Raw genomic sequence first — 19,818 nt, forward strand, 5'->3', positions numbered from 1 at the left:
GGAGGCTGAGACAGGAGGGGTCAGGAGACACTGTGGCCCCATCCGAGGACACCCCCGGACAGGGCCAAACAGGAAGGATATAACCCCACCCACTTTGCCAAAGCACATCCCCCACACCACTAGAGGGATATCTTCAACCACCAACTTACCATCCTGAGACAAGGCCGAGTATAGCCCACAAAGATCTCCGCCACGGTACAACCCAAGGGGGGCCAATCAGAGAGGCACTGGGGGCTGCCTTAATCGACGTCCATGTCATCGGCGCCCAAGGATCAGTTGTTGTCGGGAGATGATAGAGATTGTAGAACTAAATGTTGCTTGGGGGAGTAAGGTATAAGTCTGGATTTTTAGGTCACATAATTAGACTACATTTTTGGAGTGCTAGTTCTCTACCTGCGGATTTCTGTATAGAAGAATGCCTGCGAGGAATCAAGTCTCTATACAGTATACAGACAGCATGTGTTGCAGTCACAGTAAAAATAGTGCATTGTTGTAAGACCTTGACCACAACATACGGTAGATATGGCAAGGATCTCCATTATGCAGCTAGCTACTGCATTGTGTACAGTGTCCTATATAAGGTTAGACAACGTAATTGGAGGTTCTATATGGTGTCTTCATTGTTAGAGCCATTTTGTGTGTTAAAGAAAATGTTACGGAACTTATTTAGGTTTATTCCTGTTGTATTTACTATTGGATACAAACTATATGGAAAATACTTATTGTTGAATGGAAACTTAGCTTCATGGTAAATACTTTATATGGAAAGCCTTTTATGGTTGCAAATGTGAAACCCAGTGGACACGTGGGTTTGCTAGGAGGAGTAGCACTAAGGCTTATGGGTAACATGGCCAGGTTATTGCACCTGGTATAGGAAGTCGCCACGCGGAGTTACAGTTTTCTACCATTTCATTTGGATTTAATTTGCTTGCTGCACGTTGGGATTTGACCTTTTGACTATTAATATTACTTGGAACCTGTCAAAACCTATCTGGATTGTAAAAATGCTTTATTTGACCACTTATCAACCTGGAATATGTGTGACAAACAAAAGACATTTGTGAGTAATACATGTCATTTACCTGCATCAGAAACCTCTCATCTCACTGGTGGAAACACGTATGGAACCAAGCTGTATTTTGGTGTCTATAGAATGCTTTTAGAAACTAGGATCCTAATCCACGACAGCTATCATTAGTGTGGAATGTCATCATTAGTGTGGCGCTGTCATCATTAGTGTGGAATGTCATCATTTGTGTGTTAAAGCCATCATTTAGCAGTCCTTTCATGTAGTGATGTCATGATTAGTGTGGTGTAATGTGGTGATGTCATCATTGATGTGGTGATGACATCATTAGTGTGGGACCTTATTTCACTGATTCCGAAGTCCGATAAAGACCCTTCTCTCATTGACAATTGGAGACCAATTACTTTATTAAATATCGATTACAAACGGATCGCTCTGGTTTATGCCAAAAGATTCAAGAAAATGATAGATACCGTTATAAATGAGAATCAAACAGGATTTATGAAGGGCCGTCACATAAGCTCTAACATTCGTTTCGTCTCTCGGACCTTCTAGATTATTCAGATGCAATTGACTCTGATGCCATTGTTTTATTTTTGGACTTCTGTAAAAGCCTTTGACACAATTGAACATGAATTTCCCTTTAGGTCACTTAAACTGTTTGGCTTCGGTGGAAATGTTATCAAAGTCATTCACATGTTTTACAAAGATACAAATAGTTCTGTTGTTACTAAACCTTAATACATCCAAAAGATTCAGTGTCAACAGAAGTGTACGACAGGGATGCCCAATTTCGCCATTTGTATTCATTTTGGTTGTGGAACTTCGATCTCTAGATATTCTGAATAATGCAAATCTGTATGGCTTAACCATTTTAAACAAAGAAATCAAAATGTCCCATCTGGCCCAACTACTCGTTTTTTAAAAGACAAAGACCAGGTCGCCAATTCCCTTAATGCTATCACTGCATTCTCTATTACATCAGGATTAAAACGGAATGTTTCTAAATGTGAAATCGTATGTTTATATGCCTCTAAGGATAAAGAAATATCAAATATTCCTGTAAAGGACCGTGCTAAATATTTAGGACTTGATCTGTCAACAAAATACTTAGTCAGACAACATATGAATTTCTCTCCTAAAATTAAGAAAAAATCTAATATATGTAATAATTGTCTACAAAGAGATCTTTCTATACTTGGGAGAGTACTTCTGTCCAAGGCAGAGGGACTGTCTCGCTCTGTGTACCCCTCATTATCTTTATGTGTAAATCCCTCTACTTGTAAAAGGGATCAACAAGACCTTTCTTGACTTCATCTGGAAAAATAAGTCTCACAAACTAAACAAGTCAGTCCTCTCTAATAAAAGAGCTGAAGGTCTGGAAGTGTTGGATTCTGTTGACATGAATAACATGTTCAAGATCAACTGGGTGAAAAGATGTTTGATCGATACTGATTCAATATGGGATTTCATTCCAAATAATGTGTTTCATAAGTTGGTAGGTCTTCCATTTTTACCGAAATGTAATTCTATTCCTGAGAGATTACCCGCTAAATTGGCTAGGTTTCACCTACAAGCTTTAATGGCCTAGAAAATATGTTTCCTGCACAATTTTCCCCACATAAAGCTCTTTTGTGGAATAATTTAGACATACCCCAGCTGGCATGAGAGGAATATTGACTTTGTTCTTGATGTTTTTGACAGCAGGGGTAATATTCTTACATATGAACCATTTATAACATTGAATGAGTTTCCAATACCTTTCAGGGAGTTTATTTCTGTGATCAAAGCCGTTCCCAGTGGTCTAACTACACTAATGAAAACTCATCTTAGCTTTGGTAATGATCCCAAAGCTTACCCAGAACTCAGTTTGGAAGGTGTGGGCTTACCCAAGAAATGTTGTTGTAATACATATATAAGACTAATTCTACATTCACAGAACCAACTTACGCCTAGAGGAAACATGAAACATGCTTATTCCTGACATTGTCTGGAAAAAAAGCTTGGTTAAGGCCTTACAAATATTGTATACCAAACACATTTAAGGGAGTGCACTTTAAAATCCAACGTAAGATATATCCATGTACTTCTATGTTGTCCAAATTTGTGGCTATTGATGATATGTGCGTTTTCTGTGAAAAAGAATGTGAGAATCTGACTCACTTGTTCTTTGAATGTAGATTTGTGTCAGAATTTTGGGAAAACCTTGAAGAATACTGATTTACCATTACGAACACTACCCATGTTTTTGACATGAAGGATATAATATGTTACTATTGCAATGATAACAAGACCATTGAAATGATTGCGTTTTTAAAAAAAAATCTTGTTGCCAAATACTTTATACACAAACTAAAATTCCAGAATTATACAAAATAATATATTGTTAAGATATTATCCCTAGTGAATAACAAGAATAACATCTTCCTGAATCCTTATAATGACATTTTTTTCAGAGTGAAAACAATTGCACTAGAATTTTTGTAATTCTTTTATAGATATGTTTTGAATGTTTGAGTATTTTCTTGTTAATACCTGTGTTTTGTTTTAGTAAACGTGTTTGATGTAAGTTGTTGATTTTTGTATCATGAATTTTAAAATAGTAAAAAAATAAATAAAAAAAAAAGTAGTGTGGTGATGTCATTCTTACATTAGTGTGGTAATGACATCATTAGTGTGGTAATGTCAAAATCAAATCAAATTTCATTTGTCACATAAACATGGTTAGCAGATGTTAATGCGAGTGTAGCGAAATGCTTGTGCTTCTAGTTCCGACAATGCAGTAATATCTAACAAGTAATCGAACAGTTCCCCAACAACTACCTAACACACACAAATCTAAAGGGGTGAATGAGAATGTGTACATGTAAGTATATGGATGAGCGATGGCTGAGCGGCACAGGCAAGGTGAAGTAGATGGAATAAAATACAGTATATACACATGATATGAGTAATGTAAGATATGTAAACATTATTAAAGTGGAATTATTAAAGTGGCATTATGTCATCGTTAGTGTGGTGATGTCATCATCAGTGGTTGTAGTGTAGAAATGTCTTCATTTGCAGTGCTCCCCTGTCTCTGTCTCTCTCGCTCTCTACTAGTCACTATGACACGTCTCCTGTCTTCTGTCACTCTCCTGCCATGCCGACCGCTCTGATACTTGACAGACTGATGCTGGACGACCTGATGTGTGTTGACAACCGTGTGGGTTTGTGTCAGTGCCTGTCTCTCTCTCTGTGTGTGTGTGTGTGTGTGTGTGTGTGTGTTAAAATGTGTCAGTCTCTAGCCCATCACAGCAAAGGTCAATTATTTCCATTAATTGTGTTGCTTGAAACACCAGTTTGGACCTTGAAACCATGTTAAGCATATTTAACACACACAGTCTAATTGTCTTTAATGAAATACACTCTTCTCTCTCCCCCCACTCTGATCCACCCCCTCTCTCCACACACTCCGCTCTCTCATCTCCTTCTCTCCAACTCTTCTCACTGCCATCCTCTTTCTCTCTCCACACACTCCGCTCTCTCATCTCCTTCTCACTGCCATCCCCTTTCTCTCTTCCCACACTCCTCTCTCTTCCCACTTCTCTCTCTCATTCTCCCTCTCCTCCTGTACTTTGCTCTTCCTCACCCTCTGTCACTCTCTTCCCATTCTTCCCACTCTTCTCTTTCATCCCCTATCTCTCACCCCCCTCTCTCCATTTCAGCTCTATGACGTTGCGTAAAGGAAAGAAACTCAGCATCACCATCCAGGAACACATGGCCATTGACGTCTGCCCAGGCCCCATCCGACCTATCAGAACAATCTCCGCCTACTTTCCCCGCCTGTCCCCCACCTCTGAGCCCCTCTCCCCCAAACCCACTGGCTCCCCATGGGTCCTCAGTCCTGGGGGCGCGGCCAGCGAGATGGGGGGTGGCGGTAGGGGAGGACTCTTGGCGCCATTGCTGCCGGGGGCGATGGGAGGGGGCGGGTCTTTGTCGTTACAGAGCAGCATGGACACGTCTGTGGAGATCAACAGTTCTGACAGTGACGACTGCAGTGAGTCCAGGGTTTGGCGTGTTGTTGAGTTTGTTTGTGTGTGTGGGGTTGGGTGTGGAGTGTGTGTGTGTGTGTGTGTGTGTGTGTGTGTGTGTGTGTGTGTGTGTGCACTCATAAACGTGATTTACATCCCATATAAATGCATAGTGTTTCATTGATGTACTCTGTTGTGATATCTATATGTAATGTCTTTAGCATGTGTGTACTTTCAGATTGTGGAAGTCAGTGTGCTGTCCTTTTCATACAGTCATTGGTTGGTTTCAAAGCCTTTTGTGAGTCCATTCTGTGGCTTCCATTGTGATTCCAGGTATGTTGCAATAGCCTGGTCCAAGATCAGTGTGTACTGTCTTGCCAACTCCTATGGTCATTGTCACATCAAACATGGCTGGACACTATTGATTGGTTCATTGATAAAGGTACCTTGCCTACTTTTGCTGCCGAGTTATATTACTGATGTGACTCAACAACCCTGGGTCATTGATATGGGGGTTTTCACAATTGCAGGACATGTACCGTAGGAGTGATGGTGTTTGTTTCTGACACATGCTACTGGTTTTTAACTATTCCACTGGTTGTCTCCCATACAGCTGCTTTGGGAACACTGGAGTTTGACCTGCGGTACGAGCGAGCCTCCAGTAAGCTACACTGCACTATCCTCAGGGCCAAGGTAACCTCACAGATACTGTTCACTCACTTCCTATCTGCCCTTCGGCCCAATCCCAAATCGAGCCCTAGACCCTGCGCCCTATGCCCTTTTGGAGATCTGAGAGAATGTGACAGATGCAAGACATATGTTAATAGCTCCATCGTGCCCTCTGATACCAATCAAATCCTCTCAGATCTCCAGAAGTGCATAGGGCGCAGGGTCTAGGGGTCGATTTGGGATTGGGCCACTCCGGCATCCATGGATGTCACTTACCCTGCCATCACACATTTGTGGAATTTCTGCATTCCATTCCAGAAAAAGAGGGTCTAGTGAAGTAAATTAATGAAGGCAGTCATAGGGGAGCATTAAAGGGATAGTTCACCCTAAAATATGCAGGCCTCAATCATCCCAAATGAAAGGGAACTAATTAGACTCAGCTTGACTTCTGACTAACTTTAATGTGGAGTTGAATGGTCCCATTGACATGAATGCGTTTCAGTTTTCAGTGAATAACTTATGCTGGATGGGTCCGACTCTTAGAACAGAACATAAATAATGCAAATATAATGTTTAAAACAAAGACAGGGGCGCTGCTAGGGTGAAACTATATAGGGCACTACTTTTGACCAGGGCCCAGAGGGCTGTGGTCAGAAGTAGTGCACCAAATAGGGAATAGGATGCCATTTCAGAAGCAGCCTTCATGTTTCCCTGCCTCTTGGCCCTCGTTCTTTGTTCAGCCTCTCTTTCTCTTTCTTTCTCTGTTGTTTTCTTGTCTGCCTTTCCTCTTATCAGGGTCTGAAGCCCATGGATTTTAATGGCCTAGCAGACCCCTATGTCAAACTGCACCTTCTTCCCGGGGCCTGCAAGGTGAGCCATGTAATTATGGGATCTGATACTGATACAGGTGCACCTATGTTCTCTTCCCCTCTAATGTGTTAGAATGGAATCAATGTCTCTGAACTCTATTGATTGATTTTGTTGACACGACTGAATACTTTTCCCCTTCCTCTCTTTAAAAAAAATCTTTCCTTCATTCCTTTATTTCTCTCTCTCCCTCCCCCCCTCTCTCTGCATCTCTCAAATCAGATGTGTTTATATAGCCCTTCTTACATCAGCTGATATCTCAAAGTGCTTGTACAGAAACCCAGCCTGAGACCCCAAACAGCAAGCGATGCAGGTGTAGAGGCACCTCTCTCTATTCACTGTCTCTGTCTTTCAGGCTAACAAGTTGAAGACAAAGATAGTGCGGAATACTCTGAATCCGGTGTGGAATGAAATGCTTACCTATGTTGGGATCACAGAGGAGGACATGCATAGGAAGACACTCAGGTGTGTGTGTGTGTGTGTGTGTGTGTGTGTGTGCACGTGTGTGTGTGTGTGTGTGTGTGTGTGTGTGTGTATGTGTGTGTGTGTGTGTGTGTGTGTGTGTATATGTGTGTATATATATGTATGTGTGTGTGTGTGTGTGTGTGTGTACATGCATACATACATACATACATTTCAGTTGTTTGTACAGACTGGGATGTTCTAGGATTCATTTGACAGCATTAAGGGGTTTACCACAACAGTCTAGTCTAGTTACCACTTACAATGAATGGGATACGGACATTGACGCTTATACAAGAAAGCCCGCTACGACCTCTGACGAGGTAAGGATTATAGAGGAGGAAGGTGGAATCCTACTTCACCGGCGACGATGCTCGTCGTATGTGGCAGGGCTTGCAGACGATATCTGATTACAAAAGGAAACACAGCCATGAGAACTCCCAAACGAGCATTATGCCTTTTATGTTCTCGCTTCGAGGAATATAACACTGTGCCTTGTGTGAAAGTCCCTGTTTTTCCGGACGTCTGTGTGATCTCGCTCTCTGTGGCCGATGTGAGCAAAACGTTTCAACAAGTTAACAATCCCAAGGCCGTGATTGGGAATGCAAAAAGTAGCCCACTTTTTCTGAATTCACCCAAATAACACTACTACATTTTTTTTGTTAAATGAACAGGATATAGCAGAGATACTTTTGAGGCGATGGGACACTCCATTGGAATCGTGTTAACGGCCACTGTGTACGTTGCCCATGAGTCGTCAATGGGCCAATGTGCTGTGCAGTGCATTCTGGGCTATTCTGAGACAAGGACGGCTCTCCTTCAAGGAGTGAATGGGGGTCAATGGGTCGCTAAGCTCCAAAACCCAGCATTAGCATGAATTTTGTGAACAAAAAAGTACAACATTACAAATCTTTTCCCCGAGATGTGAGATAATTACCTTGATCTCTGTAATATCGTATAGCTCTGGAATTTGAGGCAAATAGGTGGTTTTCTCGACTCATACTCTGACTTTGAGAAGGGATTGCATGACGATTAGCTTATTAGCACCCGGGGGACACAGCATGTCAACGTGAACACGATTGGTTGATAGTCTGCTGGGTTGATAGTCTCTCGCTCTCTCATTCACTGCCCATTGGGATTCCTATCTTCTCCTTTCTCTAATATCTCTGGACATAGTACTACAAGAACCAGTCCTGCACAACCTAAGTACAGGGGGTCCCTAAACTGGATCTCTTTCCTCCATTGGAAAAGATTAGAAGACGTTCCCATTTTAGCTACTCCATGCTGTCCTACTTTAGCTACTCCATGCTGTCCTACTTTAGCTACTCCATGCTGTCCTACTTTAGCTCTGTAGTTGGTAAAGGGGACAACTAAATAAATGAATGAATTACTAAATTGACACATAATATTGGCAACTTCTTTTTTTCTATATTTGGATGCACTCGTACCTAGTACCTAGTATGCACGTTCACAGTTTGGCACTGTGCATTATTTACGACATCTTTATAACCTTAAAACGGGGGGGGGGGGAAAAAAAGTGATGTCACTGATCTTACTGTGTGCTTCGCAGGGTGCGCTCCCTGCGTGAGGCTTGCTGTGCCCCCTGTCTGTGACGTCACACCAATGAAGTTATGTGATTTTCATTGGTCCTTCTGTAGCTCAGTTGGTAGAGCATGGCGCTTGTAACGCCAGGGTAGTGGGTTCGATCCCCGGGACCACCCATACGTAGAATGTATGCACACATGACTGTAAGTCGCTTTGGATAAAAGCGTCTGCTAAATGGCATATATTATTATATATTATATTGTGTGGTTTCTCTGCGAAAGGGCTTGGCAACAATCGTTTTGATTTCCTCTTGTCAGACCAAGAAATAAATAGGCCCCAGGTTATATGATGTCCTGCTCTTTCCCGAATTCACCCTACATATAATATATAGGCTATAGCTCAATTACATAAGGACAAGAGGAACACACTGACATTTACCTTTGGCAATGATAGGAAAGTGTGGGTGTTTAAAACACAAATACATCAACAAAGAAACACAACGTAAACACATTGACATTAAGCTCTGTGACCATACATATTTCAATTTTAAATGATCAACATTCAGGTAGTGAAGGCAGTGTGTATGTGTGTGTGTGTGTGCGCGCGCTTGCCTTATCGAGCAAGCAAGTGTTGTTTCTCTGAAAATATGTCTCTTCCTGTCAACGGCTTCGACAGTGGCTGCATGGCAAATGGCACCCTATTCCCTATGTAGTACACCACTTTTGGCCAGCGCCCTTAGGGCTCTGGTCAAAGGTAGCGCACTGAAGGAAGTAGGATGCCGTTTGGGATGCAAGACAGTGTGTCGTATATTTAGCCAGAATAATTCCGCCTGTCGCCCATGGTAATATCCTCTTGAATTACGTTATGGCACTCTCAGAGCCACTCGGAGGCTTCTCCTGAGGAGAAGAGCGGAACACTGCTGCACTCCGGTTCATCCCGTGATTATCCACGGTAAATTACCTGTGTGTGCCCACAACACACTGCAAATTAGCCGTATCCCCAGGCAACACCTGATTCCCGGCCGACCTTTAAAACTTTGCTGGGGTTGGGCCATTTTCTTGTCATGAAAGCGAGAGTGAGAAAGTAATTTAGTGGTTTATCTCTCGAGCTCTGTGTGTGTGTTTGCATGCTTGTGTGTACGTGCACATGTATGTGTGTGTGTATATGTTCAGGTATCGTTCTGGGAGAGTGAGCGCTGGTTTGAACTTGAACAACACATTGCCTTTTGAACAGGCCCACCTCAAAGAGTTGCCAATTCCATTCTCATCCCAGTCTGTACATCTCTCTCTCTCTCTCTCAACAGTGCAGCAGCATTTATTTTCTTGTTCCAGGCCGGTAGGGTTGTTTTCTCTCCTGGGTGGGTGGTGTATAGGCCTAGGGTTGTTTTCTCTCCTGGGTGGGTGGTGTATAGGCCTAGGGTTGTTTTCTCTCCTGGGTGGGTGGTGTATAGGCCTAGGGTTGTTTTCTCTCCTGGGTGGGTGGTGTATAGGCCTAGGGTTGTTTTCTATCCTGGGTGGGTGGTGTATAGGCCTAGGGTTGTTTTCTCTCCTGGGTGGGTGGTGTATAGGCCTAGGGTTGGGGCTGTTGGAGGGCCTAGGTGCAGTGTAGCCAACAGGCGAAGGGACTGCCTAGTAAACTACCTGTTGGGGCAGGCAGAAATGGCAGTGTGGAAGACCAGGACACATGAGATGCAGGGGTCGGGGTCTGCATGATTCAATAAATCTTTCCAACAATTGTTTACAGACAGAATCACATATAATTCATGGCATCACAATTCCAGTGGGTCAGAAGTTTACATACACTAAGTTGACTGTGCCTTTAAACAGCTTGGAACATTCCAGAAAATTATGTCATGGCTTTAGAAGCTTCTGATAGGCTAATTGACACAATTTGAGTCAATTGGAAGTGTACCTGTGGATGTTCTTCAAGGCCTACCTTCAAACTCGGGGCCTCTTTTCTAGACATAATGGGATAATCAAAAGAAATCAGCCAAGACCTCAAAAAAAAAATTGGTTCATCCTTGGGAGCAATTTCCAAACACCTCAAGGTACCACGTTAATTTGTACAAACAATAGTATGCAAGTATAAACACCATGGGACCACGCAGCCGTCATAGCGCTCAGGAAGGACACGTGTTCTGTCTCCAAGAGATTAATGTACTTTGGTGAAAATCAATCCCAGAACAACAGCAAAGGACCCTGTGAAGATGCTGGAGGAAATAGGTACAAAATTATCGATATCAACAGTAAAAGGAGTCCTATATCAACATAACCTGAAAGGCCGCTCAGCAAAGAAGAAGCCACTGCTCCAAAACCACCCATGAAAGCCAGTTTGCAACTGCACATGGGGACAAAGATCGTACCTTTTGGAGAAATGTCCTCTGGTCTGATGAAACAAAAATAGAACTGTTTGGCCATAATGACCATCGTTATGTTTGGAGGAAAAAGGGGGAGGCTTGCATCACGTGGGTGGCAGCATCATGTTATGAGGGTGCTTTACTGCAGGAGGGACTGGTGCACTTCACAAAATAGATGGCATCATGAGGCAGGAAAATGATGTGGATATATTGAAGCAACATCTCAAGACATCAGTCAGGAGCTTAAAGCTTGGTCGAAAACAGGTCTTCCAAAAGAACAATGGCCTCAAGCATACTTCCAATCATGTGGCAAAATGGCTTAAGGACAACAAAGTCAAGGAATTTTAGTGGGCATCACAAAGCCCTGACCTAAATCCTATTGAAAGTGTGTGGGCTGAACTGAAAAAGCATGTGTGAGCAAGGAGGCCTACAAACCTGACTCAGTTACACCAGCTCTGTCAGGAGGAATGGGACAAAATTCACCCAACGTATTGTGGAAAGCTTGTGGAAGGCTTCCCGAAACGTTTGAATCAAGTTAAACAATTTAAAGGCAATGCTACCAAATACTAATTGAGTGTATGTAAACTTCTGACCCACTGGGAATGTGGTGAAAGAAATAAAAGCTTAAATAAATCATTCTCTCTGCTATTATTCGGACATTTCACATTCTTAATATAAAGTGGTGCTTCTAACTGACAGGGAATTTTTACTCGGATTAAATGTCAGGAATTGTGAAAAACTGAGTTTAAATCTTTTTGGCTAAGTTGTATGTAAACTTTAGACTTCAACTGTATCTAGGTCCATTATAATTAAGTGCATTTTGTGCTTTTAATTATGTAAATATTGGGCAAGTAAAGGTGTTGATGAAATAACAACCTTCCTCTCGCTCTCTTTCTCCCTGTTGCAGGTTGTCAGTGTGTGATGAGGATAAGTTGACTCATAATGAGTTCATCGGGGAGTCTCGGGTTCCCCTGAAGCGCGTCAAGCCAGACCAGACCAAACACTTCCACACCTGTCTGGAACACCCGCCCCCAGTACGAGACCCGACACACACACACACACACACACACACACACACACACACACACACACACACACACACACACACACACACACACACACACACACACACACACACACACACACACACACACACACACTTCTCTCAACTGCAATCCCTTGAGTTATTGCTACTTTGGACAGAGATGCACAAAGAAGAAATAAGATCAATTTCTTCCTCTTCTTTCCCCAGCTTCCCTCTCCAACCACCATGGGGACAGCCCTCCGAGGAATCTCCTGCTACTTAAGAGAGGTGCTTTCCCCATTCCTTCCTCCCTTCTTCGCTCTCTCTCCTTGTCGCTCCATCCCGCTCTCTCTTTCTCTGTCAATCTTTTCCCCCCGCCCCCTTTCTGTCTCCATATCTCTCAACCCTCTCCTTGTCTCTCTCTCTCTCTCTCTCTCTCTCTCTCTCTCTCTCTCCCGCTCTCTCTCTCTCTCTCTCTCTCTCTCTCTCTCTCTCTCTCTCTCTCTCTCTCTCTCTCTCTCTCTCCTGCTTCTCTCTCTCTCTCTCTCTCTCTCTCTCTCTCCCGCTCTCTCTCTCTCTCCCGCACTCTCTCTCCATTTCTCTACCTCCTTCTCACCCCTAACCAGGGCCAATTAGCAAAGCTTTAACATTCTAAATTAAAGAGCACATCAGATGTGAGGGTTTGAGTACCTCGGTAAACTAACTGGCTTCTGTTTATCAATTTTCTTTCTCTCTCTAATGATCTAAATGAGAATTTCAATAGGGGCCACTTTGTGCAGACTGATTATAAGTCATTATCAACCTTATTTTCATCCTTAGTTACTTAGATACTTCAATGAGATGTGGGGAATATGAGAGGGGAAAAATACATCAGCTTTTATCGATGGGAGGAGAGGGGAGAGATAATGGAGAACAGAATATGATCAATTCCGGTAGTTTTTTAAAATGCTAAATGTATCCAGAACACAAGGCAGTGATACATAGGAAAGGGCCAACAACTCAGGTTGGTATCAGTTTATATGCATCACATTTTGAAGCTTCGGCAAACAGATATGCCCCAGCTAGCACCTGACGTTCTGAGAACCATCTGTTTTTAGAGGTTGGTGAAAGCGTGGTTATTATTGTTCTATGGTTATTTTGCAAACAACTTTCCCACAACTTTCTGGGAATGGTGCAGGATAGTTGTTTGGCTTTGGAACATTCTCAGCACATTTAAGGTACTTGACAACATTTTTTTATTTTCTTGGTATTTCAGTTCTTTAGAAGAACGTTTCCTAAAAGTTCAAACATGGTTTACATTTAATGTCCATTTTAGTCATGTTCTAGGAATGTTCTCCAACTGGTCTGACATTGGGAATGTTCTCAAATAGTTCAGAGAAGTTCTTCTGAAGTTATTTCAGTGCTTCAGCGTAACGCTTCCTACGTGTTCCCTCGTGGTTCTCCTTAATGTCATGTTCTCAAATGGTTCCAAGAACGTTAAGAAAACATTCCGTAAATACCACAACAAAACTTTGGTAATGTTCAGAGAAAGTTCTAAGACTTTAAATGGCATATATATATATATATTTATATATATATAAAACATTTAAAAAAAACATATTACATATAAAAACTCTTTCTATCCTCTATCTTGGTATCAGTGTGTTGGCCATGCACACTATTTGGCCACACCTGATCTGAATGAGTGCCTGTTTCGTTTGAATAGGCTAAATAGACTATTCTGTTTGAATAGACTAAAATGAACAGCTTTTGTATAAGTAAAAATACATGGTTTGCTAACTCCATCTTGGTGGCGCATAAAATGGATATTCATTTCCATGTGTACTTGGAGTAAAACAAAAAATGAACCCAAAATAAGTTTGCAGGTGTTCGTGAACGTTTTAAGGAAGTTATTAAAAAACCTCCATATAGCATGTCATTTCCATTCTTAGAGCATTAATAAAACCTCCCAGGAAAACATTCAAGGAATCAGAGTAAAACGTTTTCAGAGCTTCCCTGCAACCTAAAAATAAACATTCCCAGAACTGGCAAGATGTTCAGTTCTGTTCTCAGAAGGCTAAAAAAAAACATTGTCTTTCCAGTCAGGAAATGTGTGGTTTCGTTCACACAACTAATGTGAAACCAAAAAAATACGTTCCCACAACTTCCAAGGAACCAAATGTGCTAGCTAGGGCATCACAGTTATTAACGCCTAAATCAAGACATTGCATCAGCGGTACACCTGTAGCACATAGTCCGCAATAGAATAAATAGCTGTCCAAATGCATGTGAATGAAGTAGGTAAATAAGAGATGATGTCAGACAGACAACTCTCTGAGGGGAGTTAAGACTAGAGACTTATAGTCCAATGATTTTTGGAAGGAGGGATCAAAGCAAGAGAGAGAAAAAGAAAGGAAACGGAGAGAGGCTGAAAAGAAAGTGGGAGTTTTGTGTCTCGATTGTCTTGGACAGCTCTCAATTCACATAGATTGGATGGAGGCCAGTCATGTGTGCGTTCTTGCGTGCGTGCACTTGCGCATGTGTGTACAGCTGTGTGTGCGCACTTGTGCATGTGTGTGTGGCCATGAGGGTCGTGATGGATGGCCATCTGTGGTTTCATCAGATACATCTGAATATGCAAGCTAGCTTAGCACAGTGCCTCAGACAGACAGCCATTTTGCATTCCTGTCCAGCCCACCTGACCTGCATGACTCTATGTGTTTACCTGATCATTAGTGGAGGAGTGTGTGTGTGTGTGTGTGTGTGTGTGTGTGTGTGTGTGTGTGCGTGCGTGCGTGCGTGCGTGCGTGCGTGCGTGCGTGCGTGCACTTGTGTGAGTGTGTGTGTTCTCCCATTTGAAAGGTTTTAGTCATGCACAATGCCAGACACCGGGCAACGTTTTGAGTGTTGTTGCTGAGACCTCTCCTCCAAAACTAGCTGTCAGCAAACGCCAAGCACACATACAGCACCTAAATTCAGAATGGAGGAAATAAATAAAAATTCTCTCCCATCTACACACAGTACTCCTTAATGAAAAACTGAAAACATGTTTTTAGAAACAGACTGCCGAGAGCTGGCCGTCCGACCAAACTGAGCAACCGGGCAAGAAGGACTACTCTGACAGAACTACAGAGTTTCTTGGCTGAGAAGGAAGGACAACAGACTCTGCAGCACTTCGCCAATCTGGGCTATATGGGAGAGTGGCCAGACGGAAGCCACTCCTGAGACAAAGGCACATGACAGCACGCCTGGAGTTTGCAAAAAAGGCAAATGAAAGCATTAGGAAAAATGTTCTGTAGATTGATGAGCCAAAATGTAACTATTTGGCCTGAATGCAAAGTGCTGTCTGGAGAAAACCAGGCACAGCTCATCACCTGTCTAACACCTACCGTGAAGCATGGTGGTGGCGGCATCATGCTATGAGGATGCTTTTCAGCGGCAGGGACTGGGTGACTGGTGAGGATAGAGGGAACAATGAATGGAGCAAAATACAGGCAAAACCTTGTTGAGAACTTGCTTCAGACTGCAAACTACCTTAAGACTGGGACAAAGAGTTATGTTCCAACAGGACAATGAGCCCAAGCATACAGTTAAAACAATGCTGGAATGGCTTCAGAACAACAATGTGAAAGTCCTTGAGTGGCCCAGCCAAAGCCCAGACTTGAATCCCATTGAAAAGCTGTGGAAAGACTTGAAGATTGCTGTTTCCCCCGCTACTCCCCATCCAACTTAACAGAGCTTGAGAAAATCTGCAAGGAAGAATGGGAGAAAATCCCCAAATCCAGATGTGCAAACCTGATACAGATATACTCAAAACGACTCGAAGCTGTAATCGCCGTCAAACGTGCTTCTACAAAGTATTGACTCAGGGGTGTGAACACTTATGTAAATTATAGAGATATTTCTGTATTTAATTTTCAATAAATTTGCTACAATTTCGAAAAACATGTTTTCACTTTGTCATTATGGGTATTGTGTGTGAAATAAAATATATTTAATTCATTTTTGAATTCAGACTGTAACACAAACAAATGTGGAATAAGTCAAGAGGTATGAATACTTTCTGAAGGCATTGTATGTCCTATATGAACCTTCGTTCGAATCATTATACTGTGGCTGAACCAATGTCAAACGAATCAGGTAGCATTGAATAGAGTTCTATGCTGCCTACACACTAATTGCGCGCAATCTCCTGACAAAGACAGAAACGGTGAAGAAACGGATTTGCAATAGAAAAACAAAATTGTAGTACCTTGCTTACATTTCGTTTACTGTCCATGTTAAGCCTTCATGGTCAGTGTTGAGTCATGGTGACTTTGTGTCTCTCTGTCTCTGTCTCGCTCTCGGTCTTGTCTCAGGTCGATCTGGCATTTTGTGATTGTTGTTTTTGACTCAGCGCGCGCGCTCATTACCGGGCTTGGCTCGCGCTGTTACAATACAATTACTGTAGTGGAGCTTCAACCAATCAGGAGAAACACCACAGGCACTGCCTGGAGGGATGGAAGGAGAGAGAGGGAGGGAGGGAGGGAGGGAGGGAGGGAGGGAGGGAGGGAGGGAGGGAGGGAGGGAGGGAGGGAGGGAGGGAGGGAGGGAGGGAGGGAGGGAGGGAAAGGGAGGAAGTGAGAGGGCGAGAGGGGGGGTGGAAAGGGTGGATGGAGAGAGGGAGAGGGGGAGAAGGAGGGAGATGAAGGGAGATGAGCAGCAATGTAGAGGGCTGGAGGATTGGAGAGATATACTGAATTTTCCACCAGTAAATTTGATTTTTTTTTTAAATGTGGAGTTTCATCTACTATTCCTTTCAAAAGTCCGCCCACCATCTACTGAAATACACAACCTTCTTGGTCCGAAGCACCACCAACCAGATCCCATGACAAACATTTCAAATGTCGGCCACCACTATCTCCAGCTCCCACATTTGCAAAATCAATCTCTTGGTTCAAATGAAATAGCCTGCGCTTGTCTGGCTAACACCTTGAATCCAAAACCACTTTCAAAGAGTCCACTCCCATCCTGACAAGCAAATGCTAGCAAGCAGCTGATCTATTCCAGGTGAGCGGTCTCAATACCGCTTGCACAGCAGCAAAGACAGAAACATCCCAGTCAGAAGTCGTGTGGTTCTCAGAACTTCAGAAGTGAGCAGGTGACAGTGAAGGGAGGGAATTCCTGGAGTTGTTTTCTAGAATGGCTGGGGCCTTTCAACTAACTAGAGATCTCTGGTTAAACTGACAACGAGCCTCCGCATCCTGTCTGGGTTAGATTGACGTTTGCTTAATGTCACAGGGGCCGAGTGCACTGAATCTATTTGCAGTGGAGAGCGTAGGGCCGGGCTCGACCCTTAGGGGAAAAAAACACAATTTCACATGTAGAAAATCACATGATTTCACATGTAGAAAATCACATGATTTCACATGTAGAAAATCACATGATTTCACATGTAGAAAATCACATGATTTCACATGTAGAAAATCACATGATTTCACATGTAGAAAATCACATGATTTCACATGTAGAAAATCACATGATTTCACATGTAGAAAATCACATGGTTTCACATGTAGAAAATCACATGATTTCACATGTCATTATGACACACACACAGTGCTTTTAACTTACATACGTTGACTACATTGTGTATGATTATTGATTCAGTAATTATTATTCAACATGTTCTTGCCTGGGATTTGAACTCACAACCTCTTGGTTCACGGCATTCCCATCTTTCTGCTGCGACATTACTGTCAATAACTGCTTTCACCTGTATACCTACACTTTGGACGTCAAAGTAAATCTCAGCTTCGATAAAAATACATTTGAAGAAAAATGATTCTATTTATCCGAGTTATTCAGGAGTAACATTAAAACAGAACGATATGCCCCACTAACATTAGACACCTATACACAAAACCCTCAAATTACTGAAATACGTCAATTAAATCAATGATGAGAGAAAAGTCCGATTAACTGATACCTAAACTGAACAAAAATATAAACGCGACATGGAACAATTTCAACGACTTTACGGAGTTACAGTTCATATGAGCAAATCAGTCAGTTGAAACAAATAAATTAGGCCCTAATCGATGGATTTCACATGACTTGGCTCGGTTGCAGGCCATTGGTGGGCCTGGGAAGGCATAGGCACTTGGGTGCCAGGCCCACTCAATGAAGAGCCAGGCCCAGCCAATCAGAATTCGTTTTTTCACCACTGAAGGGCTTTATTACAGACAGAGATACTTTCATAGTTTCATCGCTTCATCAGCTGTTCAGGTGGCTGGTCTCAGACGATCCCGCAGGTGAAGAAGCGTGATGTGGAGGTCCATGGCTGGCGTGGTTACAAGTGGCCTGCGGTTGTGAGGCCGGTTGGACGTACTGCTAAATTCTCTAAAATGACGTTGGAGTTGGCTTATGGTAGGCTTATGGTTGGCTTATGGTAGGCTTATGGTTGGCTTATGGTAGGGAAATGAACATTCAATTCTCTGGCAGCAGCTCTGGACATTCCTGCAGTCAGCAGGCTCCCCCAAAACCTGAAACATCTGTGGCATTGTGTTGTGTGACAAAACTGCACATTTTAGAGTGGCCATTTAATGTCCCCAGCACAAGGTGCACCTGTATAATGATCATGCTGAGAAATGCTCATTAACAGGGATGTGTATATTTCTGTGTATGTGTAAGAATGGTCCACCACCCAAAGGACATTCAGCCAACTTGACACAACTGTGGGAAGCATTGGAGTCAACATGGGCCAGCATCTCTGTGGAACGCTTTCGACACCTTGTAGAGTCCATGCCCCGACAAATGTAGGTTTTTCTGAGGGCAAAAGGGGCAGTGCAACTCAACATTAGGAAGTTGTTTCTAATGTGTGTTATACTCCGTGTATATGCCACTCAGCAGCAGACACCTTTATCCAATGCAACTGATAGTAGTGAGTCCATACAGTTGTTGTATGTGATCACCGCAGGATTTGGACCCACAACCTTAATGCTAGTGCCACGCTTTCAGCAACTGAGCCACAAAGGACCATCAACACACTAGACTTGCTGGCTTAGTCAGAAGGTAAGGGTCCTTGGTTTTCACAGCAATGTGGATGAATGTGCACTCGCTCTGTCCCTGACTCCCTGTTAACTCATTACCAATTGAAATAGAACTTCGGCTACCTCGGAAATGTCTAAATATTGCTCTAGCTGGCTTCAAGGATTTTTGAAAATGGAATGGGGTTTTACTTTAGAAACACGACATGCAAAGGCATTGATTTTAACATTTGATTAGGATGGAACAAGCCTGCATACTGAGAGAATTAGAGAGAGAGGGAGAGAGAGAGAGAGAGAGAGAGAGAGAGAGAGAGAGAGAGAGAGAGAGAGAGAGAGAGAGAGAGAGAGAGAGAGAGAGAGAGAGAGAGGAAATTCAATGTTCCGACTGCTATCAACGGAGGATCCATCATAATGAGGATGTGTGTGTGTGTGTGTGTGTGTGTGTGTGTGTGTGTGCGTGCGTGTGTGTGTGTGTGTGTGTGTGTGTGTGTGTGTGTGTGTGTGTGTGTGTGTGTGTGTGTGTGTGTGTGTGTGTGTGTGTGTGTGTGTGTGTGTGTGTGTGTGTGTGTGTGTGTGTGTGTGTGTGTGTGTGTGTGTGTGTGTGTGTGTGTGTGTGTGTGTGTGTGTGTGTGTGAGACAGTATGATGGTGAGGAACATAAAGACAGTGGTGTGAGCCAAACAGTGGGTGGGTGAGAGTGGGCGAGCATTCGTTCAGAGGACAGAGAGAGAGAGAGAGAGAGAGAGAGAGAGACGAAGGGAAGGGAGCCAGGCTTATACTATTGATCTACTCGTCTCCTCTCTCTGTCTGTCTGGGTGGAGGGTGGGGGGGGATCTTTCTATCTACATT

The 19,818-nt window shown here is 43.0% G+C and overlaps 1 protein-coding gene across 2 annotated transcripts in view; it reads left to right on the forward strand.

The window, feature by feature from the left end:
* doc2a (double C2-like domains, alpha) overlaps positions 1-19,818 on the forward strand; it is a 51,839-nt gene that overhangs the window by 24,206 nt on the left and 7,815 nt on the right. For both annotated transcript variants that reach the window (XM_052518460.1, XM_052518459.1), the window contains exons 2-7: positions 4,735-5,066; positions 5,654-5,733; positions 6,505-6,579; positions 6,932-7,041; positions 11,847-11,973; positions 12,192-12,251. In XM_052518460.1, the coding sequence (XP_052374420.1) occupies positions 4,739-5,066; positions 5,654-5,733; positions 6,505-6,579; positions 6,932-7,041; positions 11,847-11,973; positions 12,192-12,251 (780 nt within the window). In that variant the 5' untranslated portion in view covers positions 4,735-4,738. The remainder of the gene's footprint in view (positions 1-4,734; positions 5,067-5,653; positions 5,734-6,504; positions 6,580-6,931; positions 7,042-11,846; positions 11,974-12,191; positions 12,252-19,818) is intronic.

The sequence above is a fragment of the Oncorhynchus keta genome, chromosome 5 (assembly GCF_023373465.1).
Source record: "Oncorhynchus keta strain PuntledgeMale-10-30-2019 chromosome 5, Oket_V2, whole genome shotgun sequence".
Classification (NCBI taxonomy): domain Eukaryota; kingdom Metazoa; phylum Chordata; class Actinopteri; order Salmoniformes; family Salmonidae; genus Oncorhynchus; species Oncorhynchus keta.